At 33.5% G+C, this 22,328-nt stretch overlaps 1 protein-coding gene across 2 annotated transcripts in view; it reads left to right on the forward strand.

Moving 5' to 3' along the window:
• The window catches only part of PPM1A (protein phosphatase, Mg2+/Mn2+ dependent 1A), a 33,926-nt gene extending 12,591 nt beyond the window's left edge, over positions 1 to 21,335 (forward strand). For both annotated transcript variants that reach the window (XM_024567405.3, XM_045201290.2), the window contains 5 exons: positions 7,592 to 8,445; positions 10,810 to 10,927; positions 15,053 to 15,161; positions 16,801 to 16,858; positions 17,840 to 21,335. In XM_024567405.3, coding sequence (XP_024423173.1) covers positions 7,612 to 8,445; positions 10,810 to 10,927; positions 15,053 to 15,161; positions 16,801 to 16,858; positions 17,840 to 17,869 — 1,149 coding nt within the window. In that variant the 5' untranslated portion in view covers positions 7,592 to 7,611 and the 3' untranslated portion in view covers positions 17,870 to 21,335. The remainder of the gene's footprint in view (positions 1 to 7,591; positions 8,446 to 10,809; positions 10,928 to 15,052; positions 15,162 to 16,800; positions 16,859 to 17,839) is intronic.
• The last annotated feature ends 993 nt before the right edge of the window (positions 21,336 to 22,328 follow it).

A 22,328-nucleotide genomic window follows, 5' to 3' on the forward strand; every position in this document is an offset into this window, starting at 1 on the left:
TCTCCTCCGACCAGGAAAAATTATTCAATAATTGGAAAACTATCCAAATTTAAACCAAGATCCAAGCTTTCCAGTAGTATTAAAACTTCAACGAATGTGTACCATTCGTCCTCACTTCTAGTAGTGCTTTTTCACTGTTACCTGTGCTCGGCAGCCCCCCAGCTTTCCCTAAAATGTTGCTGTAGCAGCCATTTCTCTCCTACCTCTCAAACTCAGATTTGCATGAGTTCATTGAAATATTTCGCTCTGCAGCTGGCTTGCCTGAACTCTACCTTCTCATTCCCCTAAAACCAAGAATGAAGAAGAATTAAAAGCAAGAAAGGAAAAATAGAAGAAGAAACTATTCAGGCTGGGGAGGGACAAGGTGGTAAGAGCAGGAATGGAAATGGTATAAAATTTGCAGGAAGACAGTTTGTGGGGAAAATAAAACTTGGCTGCTGCTTAGGAGAGAATACAACAATGAAGACATAGAAGGCAAAGATGTTATAATGTAATAAAAGATAAGATAGGTGAAATTTCTTAAATTTTCAGTTCTGAATTTTGAATCTTAGTGATATGTCAGTGAATCACAGATGATAATTTCATTTTCTGATGAGGATTAGTACCCTTGACCTTTTTTCTTTCTAGAACTTTGTGTAGGCATTTATAAGCTGAACTATAGTCATGAGTTGTCTTTTGGATTGTTCAGAGATCTTCAGGTTTGAACCAGTATAGAATGGGAAACCCGTTTCATCTTGGGATTTTTCTTCAAAGAAGTCCCACAGAGAATTATAGGCAATGTCCCCTTGGAGTTTCCTAATTGGAGGGGCAGAATCCTCTTTTGGGTGCCCCATATCCAGTGGATTGCTTCAGATGTCTAGAATTAGCCCTACTATGACTGCTAATTGAGAAGTTGCCACTGCCAAAGAAAATCTTACTCAATTTGAAAAACCTTACAAGGGCCTTCTGGTAGAATTAAGAATTGTTAGCAAGATTTTAGGGATAGTCAGTAAAAGTGCTTCAAGAGAGCCAGAATTCCACATTAAGCTTTAAAGTTGAGTAAAGTCCTATAATAAGCAAACTGGAAATTTCGCAAAAGAGGAGTACAAACTAATAACTGTTAGTATGTGTACTTGACCACTTAGATGGTATGTTTCAAACCCCATATTCAGTTCATTGATCAGAAATATTGCCTACAGTGTTTTGTATATAACTTTTTTAAGGAGCTGGTGATGCAGATAGGTTACTTTTTTAAAAAAGAACAATAGGCTACCTTTTTTCTTTTTTTAGAACAACTGAGAATTGTTACTTAACAGGTAAAGCATAAGATCTGATTTAAATGAATGTTTTTAGTATTGGAAACCAAGTTAACCAAGTATCTATATATTTTGTTTCAATAGCAAACATTCCTTTCTTTACAAAACAACTCTATATACGGGGGTGGGCAAAAAGTAAGTTTACAGTTATAGAAAATAATACAATAATTAATAATAGTACAAGGATAAACTGTATTTTGTGTACTCACAACTATAAACCTTCTTTTGCCTACCTTATACATTGGACCCTTGAACCTTGGATTTGAACTGCATGGGTCCATTTATATACAGATTTTTAAAATAAATGCTGTAAATGTATTTTTTCTGATATTCTTTGGGGGGGGCTTTTTTTCTTAAGTATATTTTATTGATTATGCTATTACAGCTGTCCCAGTTTTTCCCCCTTTCTCCCCTTCTGCCCAGTATCCCACTTCCCTCCAGCAGTCCCCACCACTTTTTAGTTCATGTCCATGGGTCGTGACACCAATTCCTGTGTAGTTCAAGGGTCAGCTGTAAGTCTTCATAACTGTTTCATAGATAGTTACATTGTAGGAGGAAAAGCTTCAGAATAATTGCTGATTTAACTGAGTAGTCTAGGATTGAGCTTTATTTAAAAAGTATTTAACCAGAAAAACCTGTAAAAATTTACTTCTGACCGAGATTGGAGAAATGTAGAGACTGTGATCCCATGAGCTGCAAACTAATGGATCTTACAAGAAATAATCTACCTTTTACTAAAGTAAGATGTGAGAATTTAAAGGTGCTATGACTTAAGTATAGTTAGGTGGGGGAAAGAAATACCAGAGGAGCATTTGTTAAATGAAATTAAGCATTACTATATAGAATTAAGGTACCATTACTTTGCTGGTACTTTAATCTCCTGGTACTTATTTTAAGATGTGCAGTTAAGGATTCAGCTACCCTCCGCAGGATGGCAGGAGTGAAATAATAGGCTGGCTGTTCTAATACCACTTACTGAATTTTTGTTCTCCAGCTCTCTTTCTGGATTCTCAGTTATAATCCACTGATCACTTCAAATACTGTAATTGGAATTGTTTTAGTATTAGACATGGCAAATTCTCATGGGGTTTTTTTTTTTTTTTTTTTTTTTGAACTCTTGGCTATTCTCAAAAATTCTTTCATTTGAATTTTGGAATCAAGGTCTGGGAACAAAAAGATCCAGTTGTGATTATATTGAATTTATTGATTAATAAAGGTAGAATAAACATCTTTACAATATTGACTCTTCCTATGTCTTTTATCCTGAGGCTCTCTTTTTAAAAGAATTTTTTAATTGATTTTGGGTTAGGGGGAGAGAAAGATCGATTTGTTATCCCACTTGTTTATGCATTCATCTGGTTGATTCTTGTATGTGCCCTGACTGGGGATTGAACCTTCAACTTTGGTCTATTGGGATGATGCTCTAACCAGTTGGGCTACCTAGCCAGGGCCTGAGGCTCTCTTCTTAAAGGTACTGAATATTTCTTGTTAATTTTTTAATTAGATATACTTGTGTTTATAAGTGGTGGTATTATTTCTATAGCCAGGTACCCTTCTTGAACTTTTTTCCCCAATAATGTTTTAGATTTTGAGTTTGCCATCCATTTGGTCATTATCTGCAAATAACAGTTTGATCCTGCCTCATAATTTTATGCCTCTTTTAAAAAAAATCTTGACTTACTGCATTGATCACATTTCTAGATATTGCTAAATGATAGGGACAAGAGCAGGTATCCTTGTTTTCTTGGAATTGTTCTAATCACTGTGCTTCCTATTTGGCTTGAAATATATGTTATTCTATTACAGGATGAATTTTATCAGATACCTTTTGGCATATGAAGAGATGATCATAAGGTTTTTCTCCTTCAAACTTTTTAAAAGATGAATATTGTATTAATAGGTTGCTGAATGTTGGCTCACAGTTAAATTCCTAAAATGAACCCTTCATGGTGATTTGTAATAAATGCTTATGTTTTACTTTGGGTTTTTTGCATCTGTATTAATGAGTATGTTTATAAGTTTTTTAGTGCTGTCAATTTTTATATCAGGATTATGGTAGGTTTGTGAAAAGAAGTAGGAAGGTTTTTTCTCTGTTCTTTAGGTAATTTAGATAATTTGGGAGTTATATGTTCTTTTAAGGCTTGAAAGATCTTGGTTATGAAATTGTCTTGCCCAGTGCACTTTTATTTTTAATCACTTTATTTTGAAAGCAATTGAAATTTACAGAAAATTTGAGTAAAGAAAGTACAATGAACTTCCATATTTACCTAAATGACCAGCTATTGTTAGCACTTACAAACATTTCCCCCCGCTTTGTGTGTGCACATGCGTCTTCTCTTCACATACACAAGTGTACATATAAGGCAGTGCACAATCACACATGACGCTTCGCTGTAATAGCTCTTTGGTCTTCTTGAACCTAGAATGGCTCTTCAGTCTTTTTGTTTTTCTTTTTACAAGCCCTGGAGCTTTTTTTGAGGGATAGTTCTTTAATAACTTTCTCATTTTGTCCCGAAGGGACAGGTTATATGCTGTCAGTTCTTGGAAAAAATTTGGTAATTTGTTTCTAAGAACATTGTCATTTTCCTTTATATTTTCAAATTTATTAGCAAAGAATTGTACAGTGTTTTGTAAAAAATGAAGCACACTCCTATCTGTGAGATAAGTGTAGCCTATTTGGTTTCTAATTTTAATAAAAGTTCTTCTCAATTAGGCTAACTATTGGTTTACCTGTTTTGCTCATTTTTTTCTCATATAACTTAGAGTCTTTACCTTAATCTTTCATAATACACTCCTTCAGCTTTCCTTAGGTTTTGTGTGTGTATATGTGGTTGTGCTGTTTACTTCTTGAATTGAATATTTAATATACTGATTTTCACTTTTTACTAAGAGAATATAAGTTTTCCTGAAAAATATTTGATTAGAATTTGATAAGAGGTTTTTCTCATTATTACAGTTTCTAAATATTCTGTAATTGTAAAAATAGAGAAACTCGATGCATAGTTGATTAAAAGCATGGCTTTTAAAGCAGTTTTCAGATGTTTGAAGTTTTCTTTTTTTATTGTTACCAGTATCTACTGTTATTCTATTAAAGTCAGATATGGTCTGTATGGTTTGTTTTCTGGGTTTTTTTGGTCCCCAGGGCAGGGTGGGTGGGAGAGTGTTAGGAAACTCTAAAGCTTTTGTTTTCCAATATAAAGTCTAATAAACACTTGATTTTTTAGTTATTTTAAGCATATTTGAACAGAATATATCTTGATTTCAGCAAATGGTATTTTTGATAGGTTTTTTATGAGTTATCTGGCATAAAATATTTAGTACATAAGTTAAATTATAATTTTAGACTACACCCATATCAACTTGTAAAGACAGTCATCCTGTTTATTGTTTTATTTCTTATGCTTTCTTTGTTTGAAGTTAAAATTGCAATCCTTGATTTGTTTTTGGTTATATTTGTTTGGTATATTTTGCCTGCCCCAAAGCTCTATATTCTATGACATCTTCATTGTTGAGTATAGGGTTGTTGGGGAGAATGAGTGAGGTAGTGCTTATAAAACACAAAATTGTTTTTTAAATTCTTAAATGTTATCCGCCATTAAGGTGTATCATATTAATCATCGTCCAGTCAAAACACCTTTGCCATAATGTGTATCAACTTGGTGTGGGAATGGTAATCTGTTGAATACCAACATAAGGAATGAATGATGGCTGGTTTTCATTATTTACCTTTCATCAGTAGAATTACAAGAGGGGCACAGGCATACACAGGAGATTATTTTATTGCACCAATCAGCCAGACTTCTCTGCCTGTGTATTAGTTTGACCATAGTAGGAAAAAGAACATGGAGAGGTTGTAGGTAAACTATTTCTTTTCTTAGGGGTTTTTCTTCTTCCCTCTCTAATCCTAGCAGCTCACAGCTTAGCATCACCAGCATCATTGGTCCCCTAGTCTCATAACTGTATCCTGATTTATTGAGGTACTTTTTTCTGTTCCCTACACCTGAAAACCCATCTCCCCTTCACCTCTATTCAATGTCATTCGATCTCTTTTTTTCAGATTGCTTTGTAGTCAGTTGTTGACCCGTTTGATGACTTGGACCCCAAGTTTCTCCATTCCTAGGCTATCACTTAAGTAAAGGCCAACCTAAATCCTGACCAGCTGTCTCCGTGCCTTGTGTGGGCCCATTCCAGACAAGGGGTTTTGGCTTTTGATTATTGGAAAGGATTAGATCAGCCAAGTTTTCACGCTTGTCCACAGGGCTGTCCACAGACCCTTTTATGTCTTTTACAATTTATACCTAATGGTCATAGAGTGCAATGATAATAATACATATTATTACCACCAGATTAATAGAATACTAGTAGATTAATTTTGTTATATATAAGCTTTGTTATAGGTACAAGGTCTGTCTGGGGAAAGTCCAGCCATTGTTAATAAAATGAGAATGGTTTGCATGACATCGATGTAACCTGGCAGCCAAGGAGAGTGGACTGGAATGCACATGCATGAACAATGATAATTTCACTGCACTCTTCAGTGGGGGCAGTAGACTACATTGAGTGAGCATGTGCACTGTGTGGTCATCGCATTCTAAATGAGCAGATAGAGCAACAAATCTGCATCAAATTTTGCATTAAGCTTAAACAGTCCTTCATGGAAACTATTTGGATGATTCAGAAGGCCACAGCTATGGGCAACTGGTGATTGGCAGCTTCGTCATGACAATGTGCCCGCTCATGCATCACGTCTGATGCAGAGTTTTTTTTGGCAAAACGTCAAATCACCCAGGTGACTTAGCCCTGCTACCACCCAGGTTTGGTGCCCTGCAACTTACAGTTTTCCAAAAAACTAAAATCACCTTTGAAAGGAAAGATTTTTCAGACTGTCAGTGAGATTCAGGAAAATACAATGGGGCAGCTGATGGCGATTGAGAGAACTGTGTGAGGTCCCAAGGTGCCTACTTTGAAGGGGACTGATATGTCATTGTCCTATGTACAATGTTTCATGTATTTTATATCTTCAAAAAATGTATTTTTCATATTACATGGCTGGATACCTTCTGGACAGACCTCATATGTATAATTGCTCTACAACTTGAAAATTGAAGCTGGGCCACTTAGGGTAATTTAATATCTTACTGCCTGTACCAAAGACTGAAAGCCCATGGAAAAGATAAAATTTGAGCTAGACTTTAAAGGATGGGTATGCTTTTTTAAAAATATTTATTTATTCTTAGAGAGAGGGGAGGGAAGAGAGAAAGAGAGGAAACAAACATCGATGTGTGAGAGAAACATCAATTGGTTGCCTTTTGAACGTGTCCCAATCAGGGACCAGGCCCACAACCCAGGCATGTGCCCTGACCAGGAATTGGTCCAGTGACCTTTTGCTTTGCAGAACGATGCCCTATGGGAGGAACTCTGGCCAGCAGAGCTCCTCCCAGCCGCCGTGGATGAGAAATAAATCATCCTGGACACAATCTTGTTGTTCTGGCAGGAAAGAGGGTGATGATTCCCTCTAGTGGGGAACGCCCCAAGCCCTTCTTCCAAATGGCTTTTATTGGAAATGGTATGTGTAGGTATATACGAAACACATGCATACCTCATCAATCAAGGTCAAACCAACTTAGCCACACAGGTCAGTGCAGGTTTGCTTTTTTATAAGTAGGGAGGAGAGGCAGGTGACTCCAGTAACGGGGACTTATATGAGCAAAGGCTTAAAGGAAAGAGTGTGCAGATTTGGACCTTTGTGAGTAAATCACTTTCTACTTTTTCTGAGGGTTGATGGAGTAGGTAACTTGGAATCAAACTTTAGAAAGTCTTAATGTTCCACTAAGACTTTTGAATTAGTAGGTTTTTGGTATGTCCTGTGAATTCACTTGGCTTTTCTTGATATATACACATACAACTTCTGAGATTCCCTAAAAAGAGTCACACATTCAGTGCTTCCTTAAACGGATGGCCTAGTTTATGTAAGTTGATGACCACTGCCAAGTCATCTTTTTGCCTTAAGTGGTTATACCTTGAAGAGAGTGCCAGATCTGCCATTTTTATCCTGATGCTGTAGTTCTCTCTGCCTGTTGTCCATTCTTAGCTGTTCCTGATCAGTTTTTCTCCATTTGTTCCTTGTTAATCTCCAGATTACAAGTCAGCAATACAGTGAGTGTCTGTTTATCACAAGAGTTGTGAATTCTTATTGAAAGCTTTCTTTGTATCTCCTTCACTCTTAAAAAGGGTTGTTGGATATGTATTTTGTTTATAAAATAGTTATTAACTTAGTTGTTTCTCTTCTTTTGCAGACCTAAAGGATCAAGACATAATGGGAGCATTTTTAGACAAGCCAAAGATGGAAAAACATAATGCCCAGGGGCAGGGTAATGGGTTGCGATATGGGCTAAGCAGCATGCAAGGCTGGCGAGTTGAAATGGAGGATGCACATACAGCTGTCATTGGTTTGCCAAGTGGACTTGAAACATGGTCATTCTTTGCTGTATATGACGGGCATGCTGGTTCTCAGGTTGCCAAATACTGCTGTGAGCATTTGTTAGATCACATCACCAATAACCAGGATTTTAAAGGGTCTGCAGGAGCACCTTCTGTGGAAAATGTAAAGAATGGAATCAGAACAGGTTTTCTGGAGATTGATGAACACATGAGAGTTATGTCAGAGAAGAAACATGGTGCAGATAGAAGTGGGTCAACAGCTGTGGGTGTCTTAATTTCTCCTCAACATACTTATTTCATTAACTGTGGAGACTCAAGAGGTTTACTTTGTAGGAACAGGAAAGTTCACTTCTTTACACAAGATCACAAACCAAGTAATCCGCTGGAAAAAGAACGAATTCAGAATGCAGGTGGTTCTGTAATGATTCAGCGTGTGAATGGCTCTCTGGCTGTATCGAGGGCCCTTGGGGACTTTGATTACAAATGTGTCCACGGAAAAGGTCCTACAGAGCAGCTTGTCTCACCAGAGCCTGAAGTCCATGATATTGAAAGATCTGAAGAAGATGATCAGTTCATTATCCTTGCATGTGATGGTATTTGGGATGTTATGGGAAATGAAGAGCTCTGTGATTTTGTAAGATCCAGACTTGAAGTCACTGATGACCTTGAGAAAGTTTGCAATGAAGTAGTCGACACCTGTTTGTATAAGGTAGCTAGACTTTTTCTTTTTAAGATAAAATTATTTTATGCCATCTTAATTACTGCTCTAGTATTTAACCATCTTAGACCTGTACTTCTCAGAAATAAGATTTTGGCATAATTGCAGATACTCTTCACCTGTTATGAAACTATAGGAACATGTTTTATAAATAAATTACCCAGTTACCAAATATGCAAGAGTTATAATCTGAATGATTAGTCTTTTATTAAGCATGACTACTTTTCCCTCAAGATACTTTAATATTGTGGAAGATTGTCAAAGGTAAAAAGATTATTATATAAAAGTACAATGTTTTTTAAAAAGAGGATACTGAGAGGTTAGGCCTTAGTATATATAAATAAAAAGTATTTTAGAATTTTAATATTTTATTTTTACCATGTGATATCTCAGTACATTTAGTACTTTGAGACTATGGTCTAATGAAATCGTAGCACCAACAAAGAGAATTCAGTGATCTGTTGGTGTGATGTAATAGAAATAGTCTGGGACATGGAGTCAGAATAACTTGATATGTGACTGTGTATGACTTAAGGTAAGCTATTTATATGGAAAATCAGTTTCTTTATTTGTAAAAAAGGTAAGAAATATTAATACCCTGTCTCATGGGGTTGTTGGGATGATCAAATGGGATTGTGTATGTAGATGAGTCACCTTACCACCTTTATTTTACAGAGGAAGCTGAAGCCACAGAAGGCTCTGTAACTTAAATCATACAGCCCTGGAATCAAGGCTGGCTGCTATTACTTTTGTACTCTATAAAACACTGAACAAATTGTTCAGCCTCTCTCAGCTACTGAATGGAGATAATAGTATCTAACTCGGGACTGTTAAGGAACTAAGTTAATGAACTAATGTGTACATATGAAGTGCCCAGATTAGCAAATAGTGCGTACTGGGAACAAACTGCTCCCTAGAGAAGTTAAAAATGACTTCTACGGGTTTATATAATTTACTTCTTCACTAGAACTAAGGCTAGAATCAAGTCCTGACTTAAGTTTAGTGTTCTCTTTTGTCAGTAACACTTGACTAATTCTTTGATTGTTTTAAGCAAATGTTGATTGTGTATAACTCTTCTCAGGCTATATATTTGATTTTCTTTCAACATGCAAAAAGAGAAAGTCTACATAATGTTCTTTGTAGTTTTTATATGCACAGTGCCAGCTCTGCTTAAAATCTGATCATACTTAGAAACCAGCTTTATGTAACATCCATACCAAACCAAATTTATGTAACATTCAACACTTAAGTTAAAAAAATGAGTAGATCAGTAGAGCCACACCTTAATAGTGTACACTGTTAATTTCTGAATTTGGGGAGAACCAAACAATGATGCGTATCTTCTTTGTCTCTTTTAGTATATGCATAAAAATAGCATCTATGTGACGGGTTTATTCTGTAGCACTTTAGTATTAATTACTTGTTAGCTACATTAAAAGATGTTTTCTTAAGAGAATTGTCTGATTCAGATATTAGTAAATTATGGCTCAGCTTCCACTTTTTCTCTTCTGTATTTCACTCTATTTTCAAAATTATTCAATACTTTATTATATGCCACAATTTATGCAATTTTCCCTCAAGGTATTTTATTATTAAATTCTTTGTATTGTTTGCTCAAACTAAGAATATAACATCGATTTTCCCATATAGTGAGATAAAATATTTAAGATGTGAAAGTTAACTCTAATTACTAATAGGCAGGTGGGGTATGAGGAGTCCAACATCTATTCAAGTATTTTAATTCTAGCATTTTGAATACCCCGATGTCTATAAAAATGAATGTGTTTTCTAAAAGTTGTCAATGTTTTTGAATTATGGAAGGTAAAAGCTGACTTATAAACTTGATGTATGTAGTTTTCTAATTCTATATGTCTACTTAAGCTAATTAATTAGCCCCACAATTTACTATAACTTATTTTAAATGTAAATTTGTCAAGTATAGTGTACCTATAGGTCAAATAGTGTTTAAGGAATACCACTAGAATTTTCTATTTTGTTGAATTAAATTAATGTCTGTGTATATGTGTATTTGTCTTTCGGTATCACTTCAAGTTAAGTAGGCCACCAATAAATGTTCAGAAGTGTTTTTGTTTCATAGAATTTTTTAAATGATTGTTGCAGTGGAATTTAACCTGCAGTGTTTCTTTCCTGTCTTTTTAGTGTTGATTATACTGTGTACTATATATACTCTATGTGTATGGAGGGGTACCCCTTCCACATATGTATATATTTTTTCTCCTTAAAAACTATATATTTTTACTAAAACAAATATAATTGGCATGGCTGCAAAGGTTCTCAAGGCTTCCAAGAGCAAAAAGAAAACCAAAATATTTTCTCAAACTTTTTTCTTTCCAGGGGAGTCGAGACAACATGAGTGTGATATTGATCTGTTTTCCAAATGCACCCAAAGTATCGCCAGAAGCAGTGAAGAAGGAGGCAGAGTTGGACAAGTACCTGGAAAGCAGAGTAGAAGGTGGATCATTTAACAAAAAATAAGTAGCTTTATTAAAGAAAAACCTCAACACAATCAGACTTTAACATTTTAGCCTTTAGATATTTACATGCCTGTGACATCTTAGTGTTTAGTGTACAGAAGTGGGAAAGGGCACTTCTGTAGTAGCTGTTTAGATGCTTGTAATGTTTTCATCAGTTATATTAGAAATAACAACCAGTATGGCCCTGTACATTCTGTTCAGGATACTTTTGTTTAAAAAGGCTTAAGAGTTTGTATGCTTTGAAATTCTGGATGAATTCACTGGCATGAGTAGTTTTATGCCAGGAAAGTCTGATTTGTTGTTTATTTAATTATAAACAGATTATTTATGATGGTGATAATTTGATTACCATCTTTTTCTGTAAAGCTGTGTGTATGAATTTAAGATCTTTAAGAGTTTTGTTTTGTTATGTTTTTAAATAACTTGAAGATCGCAGCCTGGTTATTAACAGCTTTCATGTGCCACAGCTTTTAAAATTTAATTTTAAACTGTTTTAAGGCTTTCTTGCCTAAGTCATAAACTGCCTTACCTGGAAAACGTAGACCTGAATAGAAAGATATATTAGGTCTCTACCTGGCAGAAATGTAAATGCTGACTAAATCAAGAAATAAGTTTGGAATTCTAGGAGCATACTTGTTAAAATTCTGCAAATTACTTTGAGACAATTAGAAAGGTGTTTGTAACTCTCAAGTGTAATGCCTTTAAATATGTGAAAAATTTAAATGATCTTCAATGCAGATACTACTTGGTATAAATATTAAATCTCCCTAGAGAATTCCAGTTTACTGCATATATGCACTAAGCATGTAAGTTATGCAGTTTCTCTAAGCAGAAAAACTTGGCATGCCTATAATAGTGTTAAAATGCATTTGGGGTTTCTAATGTCATTAATTTGCACATTAAAGACCTCTAATAGCATGTAAGCATTGACCTACACACTATTATATCCTGCTGTGCCTGCTTTATTAAAATCAGTCTGCACTTTAATTTTCCCCTTTTCTGTTTAATATCAGTTATAATTGATCTGATATTAGAATCATGATTGGTTTTGATTTGCAGTACTATCTGGAGGTGCTATTATGTTTTTATAGTTGTCCCCCACTTGATAGTGATATATTTAGTACTATGTGTATGTACTGTTTAGTATTTCATTCATTGCACATACTATTTGATGAGTTTGTTTCCTCACTATTGCCAAGGGTCTTAGAATTTTTATATTTTAAGTGAATCATTTCAATGTAAGTTATTTATTTATAATACAGTAAAATAAAATATTTAGAATGGTACCAAATCATATCACATTGGTTCAAACAGCTGGTGAGTGGAAAAGTATGAAGACATAAGAAGAATATGTATTGGGATAAGTTGATGTTTAATTTATTGGCTCTTTAAAGTAACCTGGGCATACATGTTTTCTCACTGATTTAAAGAAACAAGAATAAGTACTAAAGTACTTATTACTATGAAATGGGATCAAATTTTAGAAATAAATTGCTACTTTTCTTTTTTAGTGTGCACTCACAAGTTTTTTATGCAATTCTAAATAATTCCTTTAGGAACATAATTTTATGGTATACTATTAAGTTTTATATTGCTTATTATTGAGCAAGAATTGCTACTTGAACAGTTTACATTAATATGAAATATTTTGATATGTTGTAGTGTTATTACACTTGTACCATTCAGTTGGAGATTATGTCATAAATTCAATACCATACCCTTTACTGAGGTAAATTTGATGAGACTGCAACTAGAGAATAAATATTTTGTTAATTAAAACCACTACTATATTTAAAAATATAGAAAGAATGTAACTATTTGTAGTATAAAAGTTATGTCTTAAAAGTGAAAAATACTGCATTTATCTTCCAAAACAGACATCGAGTACCTTTTTCCTTCTTTTTTAATTTTAAATACATACGTTCACTAAATTGCTATGACCTTCTAAACCTCATTTGTTTTGAATACTTTCGGCTTCTCTGTTTATATCACGGAAAAGGACAGAGGCTTTTCCGCTCTTCTATTATCTGTGTCCTTCTAAAACTTGACTCTCAGATTGTGAAAAGATTCAGCTCATAATTTAAACCATACTGCCTAATGTTGTGGTCCTTCTAAGCCAATTTAAAATTATACTTGTATGTACGTATTTTTAAATTCTTTGCTATTGATTGCCCAGGCTTTAAAGTTGCTAATTTGGAGATAACTTCTAGAATCCTTCAGACTTGGTGGAGGGAAGTGTGGAGGAGCAAAATGTGTTTATATATGGGTATGTGAAACATAGACCTTCTATACATATGTGTTCTTCAGAGAAAGACAGTCTTTTTACAATTCTAATTAAAATGTATAGTCCAAGGATAGTTAAAGGAATATTTATTAAATTCATTTTTTTATTTTTTAAAAACAGAAAGAAGCAAGGCTACCATAGTATTAATTGTCAGATAGTTTAAACCTATTGTCCCATGTGGAATAGGAGATAGTAACAGTTTTTAAAGTCTTACATCATTCTTTTTAAGAATTTGTCTTACTGTAATTTTCTTCACAATGAAAACATCCTAATTTACATTTTAACAGAGATGTCAGATAATCAATTATAGTCAATTAAAAGTAATGTTTTTTTAGACCTGAAACTATCATTGATTGACTTTATCATCAGTGTTCATTTCTATTATGTCTAGTTAATTATCCAGTAATTGTATTGGCTTAGCAGAGACTGTATGTTAAGTGTAACACAGCTTTAGATTGTGAAATTGTGCAGTTTAGGTAAACATCCAATTCTTTTATTTTTGTACAGCAAATTTCCAGCATTAGAACCATGTAGAATAAATATACTAGATGTTAAAGATTACACAATAAAGGAACTTGGCAAACCAAATCTGAGATCCTTGCTTTTTATTCAGATTTGACTGTTGTTTTTTTTAAAGGCAAAATATAGTAAGTGGTAAAATTTGGCCTTAAATTTAAAAGGAATAGTTTGAGCCATTTAAAGAAATATGGGTAGTATTGTCTGTCTTTTAATACGTGGCTTTAAGGATGAATCAGTATTTTGAGATTTGATCAAAGGATGAAAGATCTTTATATACATTGGTATTTTCAAAGGTATTTACAAGTTGAGTACCAGAATGATGATATTCTTGCCCCAATGGTGACAAAGAAAATATCTTAGTATAAACATTAAAAAACAAAAAACAAAACTTCAACATAAAACTTACACAGATACCTTTGGCATGATCTTGCATTTAGAATAAATATGCTAAAACTCCAAGTAAAGACTACTAGTACTTAAAGTGAATAGTAGGAGAGTGCTTTAAGTTGCTCGTACAGGATTCTTGGTGTACGGTGGCGTGAATAACAGTGTGCATCTGCATGGCAAGACTGCAGACCATAGCACTATGTCCACTTAGTAACTGAATGGTTTGAAATTAATAATTTTAAATACAGTGATGTGATTTATTAGTGTTTTCTTTTTTTAAATTTTGTCATCAAACTTAGACTTTTTTCCCATTCTATATGCTTTGTTCAAATAGACAAAAAGTTAAACTGAGAATGCTGTTTGAGTACATAACCTAATCTGCAGTGCTACTTAAGTATCATTTTGCAAATATAATGTGTAAAAATAATTTGCATTAGTATATAGTCAGTAAATTCCTCTTTACTTAAAGATTACTTTTTTTCAAGTCTTCAAAGTATCTTATTTTTTTAAAATTTATGCAGTGTATCTTCAGGGCAAAGTTCAGGAAACACGTTTACAGTCTAAAGAGAGGAGTTGATGTCAGAAATAACTAGTTGGCATCTTAAGGAGAATATTCTCATTTGTATACGTGTATTTCTGATTATGTAATATATTGATTTTTAACAGGAAATTTCATTTTCACATTTTTGTCTTATTTTCGTTCTTTGCAGTTAATTATGGAAAATATCTTCTATGTCCTTTTGTACATCCCTTTGTCATAAATTTTCAAAGGTCACTTGATTTTTTTTTTATACCAGTTTAGAAAATCTCAAATGTGGTAAATGCCATCTTTAAAAACCTAAGTTATCTTTGTTTCAGTTTTTTTTAATTAAATTTGGATAACACTTACAAAAAAAGTACTTCTGATTCCCAGAAATCATAAAGAAGCAGGGGGAAGGCGTCCCTGACTTAGTCCATGTGATGCGCACATTAGCAAGTGAGAACATCCCCAGCCTCCCACCAGGGGGTGAATTGGCAAGCAAGTAAGTTACGTTCTGCGTACTCTTAATGATTTATCTCAGTACATGAAAATTGTAGGTGTTCGTTGATTGTATATTTACCTAATTTCTAAAGTGATGAAATTATGTATATCTTCAGAACATTTAATTTGTGGCTCACTGTTTTTCAGTATTAATGATACATGGTTCTTGTTAAGAATAAATACCAGAATATTACTGTTTTTAACTAATGATGCTGAAAGCTGTCCTTAGTGGAGGTTTGGGTTATACTGATTTCCTCATATACCATACATGAAATAATATAGTAAAGTAATTTTTTAAATTAAGTTACATAGCACTACAAAATTCTGAGTGTCATTGTTATTCCTACTATTATAATTGGATCTGGTCAAGCCCTGAATAATTTACCCCAGAGATGAGCATTTCCTTCTTCTCCACTGGGGCCCTTTTTTACTTTGACTTTCCCCAGTGTTTCAGTTGTCGATTGCTGGTAGGTTCGGTTTTGGTTTAAGGGTTGCATTTCTTGCCTTTTTCTCCTTGCACTTTATTTCATAGAGCTGGACGTACTGTGTTAAATATTAAGCTTTTATCTTTATAAACTAAAGTGGACATTTTAAGTCATTTTATCATATAAGGCTTAAAACATTTTTACCTCAGATATCCATATAATTGACCTACAATGATATATTGACTAATTTTTTATTCTTCACTGTGTTCTGTAAATGTAGCTGTGTTTTTTTTAATTCTTTCACTGAATAGTAATTATAAAGCTTCCTGTTTGGAGCTTTTGTTTTTTTGGAAACCTTTCCTTCCAAATGTGATATGATTGTCTATAAAATTACTTCAAACTGATTTTAGAAGTAGGGAGGCCATAACTTAAAATACCACCACAAATTTTTTTAACACAACATTATTCTAAAACTAATTCCTAGACTTGTCAGAGAAGTGTCATATTTCACATTTCAGTTTTAATAAAACTGTTTTAAAGGGGCATTACAAAAAGCACAAACTTAAATGTAAAACATATGTAAATTATTTTACTACATTCAACTCTTAATCAGAACATATTAGTATTGTATCTTAAGACCTGCATCGTCATTGCTCACCCTGGCCAGTGTGACTCAGTTGATTGGAGCATCATCTGGTAGACCAAAGGGTCGTGGGTTCAAGTCCTGGTCAAGGCACATGTCTGGGTTGTGGTTTCAGTCCCTGGTCAGGGCATGTACAAGAGGCAGCCAATTGATATTTCTCTCTCTCATTGATGTTTCTCTCCCTCCCTTCCCCTCTCTAAAATCAATGAGTATGTCCTTGGGTGAGATAAAAATAAAAATAAACATGCATCATCATTGCTGACTCATAACCACTTAAGCCAGTTCAAATAGAAATAGAATGTATAGGCTGATTATTTTTTTTAAATCATGACTTTTGGTCTTGCATTAATTGGGTTGGTGGAATGTTACATTTTAGAGTAAGTTTACCTCTCTATTAATTGGAGCCCCAAGTATCTTCAAGTGAGGCTCACTTATTAACAGTAAGAAACAGAACTAAAATAATTTTTAAGTGTAAGGTTATCTTTAACATTTTAATGAACACTTGGCTGTGAGTTATTAAACAGTTTTGTGCTCTGAAGAAGAATTAACTTTCTGCATTTTTTAAAATTTAGGCGGAATGTAATTGAAGCCGTTTACAATAGACTGAATCCTTACAAAAATGATGACACTGTAAGTAGCATTTTAGTTCTCTCTGCTTTCCCTTCCCCTCCACTCTAAATGCATATCCTTCCTACCTGTTTTTGCAGAGCTGTTTACTGCACCCATTCTCTTACACACACCCCTGATTGATTGCTCTGAACTCTGCCTGCATCACAGTTCTAGTGATTGAGGACATAATCATGGTGAGTGGCCACCTCTCTCAAAAAAGAAGAAAGTCCCTTCGAATTATTGTGGGTTTTTTAAGCCTCTGCAAGCAATCAACTAAAGATTTTCCTCCACTAAACATTTTTTTGAAGTTGGAAATAATATCGTTACTCAGAATCTTGAATTATTTTGAGTTCGTAAGCAGCAGCTGCAGCAGAAACAGTGCCCATCTCCATTAAATAGTTTTTATAGTTGGAAATACCTTTGCCAAGACCCCTGAAGTATACACTTCATTTAAATATTAAAGTAGAGAATTCTGTTTTATATAAATAGACATTAGAATGCCATTCTCAATTAAGTTTCGTATTACAGCTGTGTTATATGCTTTGCATAGAAAAGTAATAACTTCAAATCATTTGGACAGGCTCTGAAATATTTTATATATTGCATTATGAAGCCTCCTTGAATCTCATTACTTGAGTTCTTAACCTCTTATGCGATAAAAGTTTATAAAAGTAATCTTTTAATAAAATGGGTTCTTTGAAAAATAATGAAATTTTTAGTAGTTTTATTGGTTTAGAAGTACATTTGGTCAACCTCATGGTAAAATATTTCAAGTAGTAGTTTATTCCAAAACAAAACAGAGGGTTAACAATTTTTTTTAAAGATTAAATATTGGTATTTCATACACACACATACACATACTTATATATGCTCTAAAAAACATTTATATTCTGAAAGTCCACTTTACAAAATCTATCTTCCTGCATTATCCAGAAAGTAATCTATTTTGGCACCTCTAAGCTTTAATTTAGTTCTTGTTTTGCTTTGTTTCCTTTTATAAAGGACTCTACATCAACTGATGATATGTGGTAAAACTGCTCATCTAGCCATGGAATTTACCTTCACCTCCAAAGGAGAGTACAGCTCATCTTCATTGAACCTTTTAAACATCCATCATCAACTTTAAAGAAGGGCATATGACATGGGTGAGAGTGGTTACACCAGAGAACTTCAGCAGTACAAACAGCTAGCCCAGAACTGATTTTTTTTTGTAAATTTAAGACTTACGTAAACGTGATTTCAAACCATAATTCATGTTGTAAATCAGACTCCAGCAATTTTTGTTGTATGATTTTGTTTTTTGTAAAGTGTTATTGTCCTTTGTACAAAATGCTCATATTTAATTATGAACCGCTTTAAATCACTATCAAAGTTGCAAGAAATGTTTGGCTTGTTGTGTGACGCAACAGATATATAGATCTTTCAAGTCATGTGTTTGGACTCGGGGTTGGGACAGGGAGAGCAGCAGCCATGTCAGCTAGACACTCAAATGTGCACTTGATTATGGAGAAAAATTCCAAAATCTCATAAAGCCAAACATCCAGAGAGTTAATTGGAAACTATCTTAATGTTCTTGGCAGCGGGATTGGCATTGTTGATAAAGCTGGTCCTTTCATTTAATTGTCTTTTAGGTTGTTCTCTACTTGTTGCCATGAGTATTGCAGGTTACGCAGTATATTCATAAAAATATCAGTCTTGGGGCTCAAATGCCTTGATTCTTTGCACCTCTTTTACAAGTCCTTACATTTAATTATTAATTGATAAGCAGCAGCTTCCTACACACAGTAGGAGACTGCCACATTTTGCTATCATGATTGGCTGGGCCTGCTGCTGTTCCTAGTAAGATATTCTGAATTCCATTTTATCAATAAAGCTTGATTTAACAAACAAGAAATTAAATCATGTATGTGTAATTCCTCCTTTACCCTGCCCTTTCAAAACACCATGCCATTGTAAATGAGAAGTTCTCATTGGGAAAGATCTTAGTCTCTTTTAATTGGAAAATCCTGTTACTCAAGGCATAGATGGAACTGTTTCCTTTCCATTAGCAAGACTAAAAGATTTAACTCTGTTGTTCCTTAATCTATTTTTTAAATGGGTTTCTTTCTGGCTGCTTATATTTCATTAAGATTGTATCAGTTCAAATTTGCCTACTGTTTAATTAAAATAATTGTCAGAGCTTGACAATCTTAACACTCTTATGATAGGTGTGTGTATGTTTGTGAGTGTGTTTGCCTGTGATTTTTAATTGGCCCATGTCATTAGAATCCAAGTTAAGATGTGTTTGTGATTTGAAATACAGCATGTTGATAATATTTAGCTGTTGGCCTTTAAAAATAACTTTCAAAATTTAAGGAACTGTAGATATAAAAATAACCTAGTTTAATTTAGGCTTAAATCACTCTGATTAAGCATGTGAAAATAATTTTAAAATCTGTCACATTGAAAAGACTACTGTTCTGTGCCCTTCTGTATTTTTGTCTCTTTAGGTTGAATATTGTATTTATCACCGTGTTAATTAATCATTCAGTAGGCAGATTCCCCACTAGAAAACTATTAAAATACAACATTGGAATACAAAATCAAAATTTTGTGTATAAAAGGTAATATAATCAGTTTTGTTATATTTGTTTTTTTCCATAACTTGGAAATATGCATATTTGTATATATAGCCTTAAAACTAATGTAAAGTTAGGGGAGTAGTGGAAAAAGTAATGTGAAATGTCTCAGATTTAAGTAGTTACATACCAGCAAAATCTTTTCATTATCCCTCTTATTTGTGAGGTGATTAAATGTAACTTAATTGTATTTAATTTATCTTAATCCAGCATGAATGGAGAAAAACAAGTACTATTTATATTTAGAAATTCATAACAGTTGGAATTAGAGAACCAATTCCATACTTAACTTACAAATAAATGCTTAATGTCTAAATCTGTGGTAGAGTGCGAAGTATGATAATGTTTTAAGTTACGGCTTTGCAAGCATCTAAATGTGCATTTAATGAATAGTAGTGCTTCTAGTATAGACTGATTACCAGACATACTGGTACTTAAAACTAAGTCCCTGTTACGAGAAGCCAGGTTCTTAACTTTTTAAGTAGACTCAAGTTTTTAGTTCTAGAAATTTCAAAACCTTGAATTAGATTTTGAAGTGCAAAATCTTAAATCACAAGTAAAATATATGATAGAAAGCTATATTTTAAACTAATAACAGCATATATACTCTTTTAATTTGAGAGTCTTTAAATAGAAAAGAGGTTAAAATATTCCTCTGTTAAAATTACTAGTACTGAAATATTAGGCTTGGAAGTGAGAAAAGACTGTAATAAGTGTGATCTAAGAAGACTAAATCTTTTCCACATGAGTCAGCATTGCCACATTAGATAGTTTTTCATTATAAAAATGCAGGAAGTATACATCATAACAGCAGACTGTGTGTTCTTCATTTCTGGGGGTAATGGTGGTGGTAGGGAACCAACCACACTTTTAAAAGGCACTTTTGCACCTCTTTTGTGCACTTCATTTTTGTACCACTTAAATTGACGTCCCACCCCCTTTTGTGTGCTAACTAGCATCTCAGGGCAATGCCTCAGATTTTTTTGATGTGTTGTATGTTACGTTCTTTGGAGGGAAAAAGTTCATGTGTGATGATAACATACTATTCAAAATGTACCTTCATTTAAATGTTTTAATAGGATGAACCCACTTTGCTGCTTTTAATAGGAAATTCATTTTGTATAGCAGGCTCTTGTTTCCCTAACATTAAACAATTTCACTGATCTCTTAATTGTTTTAGCAAGGTAAACTCATAATTTCTACTTTCTTAGGGAATATACTTTTACAGATAACAGAAGCATTTCTCAGTATTAGCATTAACTTTTAAAAATACAAGAGGTATTTTTCTTACTCAGCTTTAGAACTATTTCAAATGTATTTTTAATTACAAAGCATTAACTTGCTTCTAGAGTACTATGCAATTAGTGTACTGCTTCAGCCACTTAATTTTTTTTACTAACTTAATAACATTAAGGAATTTGGATCAAAGAATAAATCAATTATGTAATTCAAATAATCTGAGTTATAGCAGTACTTTTAGTGGTCATCCATTTGGCGATACATTAATCCAGCTAATAACTCAGCTTTTCCACAAAATGTACTGAGTAGTTATTTGCAAAACACTGTTCTAGGCAAAGCACCTTGGACTATAAAGAAATGAAAAAATAGGTCCTTGCCCTCAAGGAGTTTATATTTTGAGTAGAATTTATATTCTAATGTATGTTACTAATATAACTGGATCACTCATCCAAAAAAATAGTTAATGTCCACCTAATAGTTATATTGTCTGCCAGATAATTTCCTGAACACGGTAGATTTCTGCCCTAAAGACTGGTCTGTATTTCCTTCATTCACTTGAAAACCTGTTTATTTTTCCACAAAGTTGAAAATCCCATAAATTTTGTTCAGCATAGGAATAAAGTTGGACTAATGAAGCTCAAGTCTATTCAGCATGCTTGATTGTGTTTAACAAATGGCCTTTACTCTCCTGCTTAGTGGAGTAAGTCAGAGAAAGAGGTAATAGATTACTTAGAATTCTGCAGCCCTCGAAATTTTGGTGTATTTTGAGTTTAAGGCATTTAAAAATATACATAAATATATATATATGGCTAAATTTATCTTATTTAAGTACAACTCTGTATTCTTGAAAACATACTGCCAGTGCTAATACCCAACTTTAGCTAAATGATTACTATGTATTTTAATATTTTAAAATAATTTCACTGCCTATCTTGACAAATTCATATGGAAATTCAGTTTGTGATGTCTGAAAGAAACAATTAAATTGGTTAAGGGTGTTCTTTTCTGTTTTAATTTTGAATTTCATGATGTGTATACTTTCAATTCATAAAGTTTGAATGAGAGGTCTAAGCCTTTTAATGTTTTGATTGCTATTTGTACAGTATTATATTAGAATTTGGTATTAGAAAATATTATGTAAATATTTGTGTATAAATGTCACTCCTTGAGGTTTTTCTCTGAAGGGACTGTAAAGAGTTTCGTATCCTTCTTGCTTGCAGATCCTGCTGGTGAGGTGACTTTTTTAACTGAGTCATCTAGTCTTCTAATTCGTTGGGGTTATAAAGCACTTAGGAAGACTTCCTTATAGTTTAAAATTTTAGAAGCCTAGTTTTACTATATTTCTTTCAGTAATGTGCCATGAGTTTTGGATTGTATTTCTTTTACATTAAACATTAGTTCAGAATATGCTTGAGATATTTAAGAATACATTTTCTAAGTGTTCCGAGTATAATACTGTATTGTTTTGTTGGTCAGAATAACGTGTCAGTCAAGTGTTAGTTATTACTGATAGTCACGTTGGGTAAATGCAGAAATGAGAGGCAGCGGGCTCCACTTCACTGTCAAGTGAACATTTCCACTTGCTTTCACCTCAATACAGGTTTCCCTTTTACCTGCTGTGCATATTAAACTTG

Source organism: Desmodus rotundus, chromosome 7, assembly GCF_022682495.2.
Source record: "Desmodus rotundus isolate HL8 chromosome 7, HLdesRot8A.1, whole genome shotgun sequence".
Taxonomy (NCBI): Eukaryota; Metazoa; Chordata; class Mammalia; order Chiroptera; family Phyllostomidae; genus Desmodus; species Desmodus rotundus.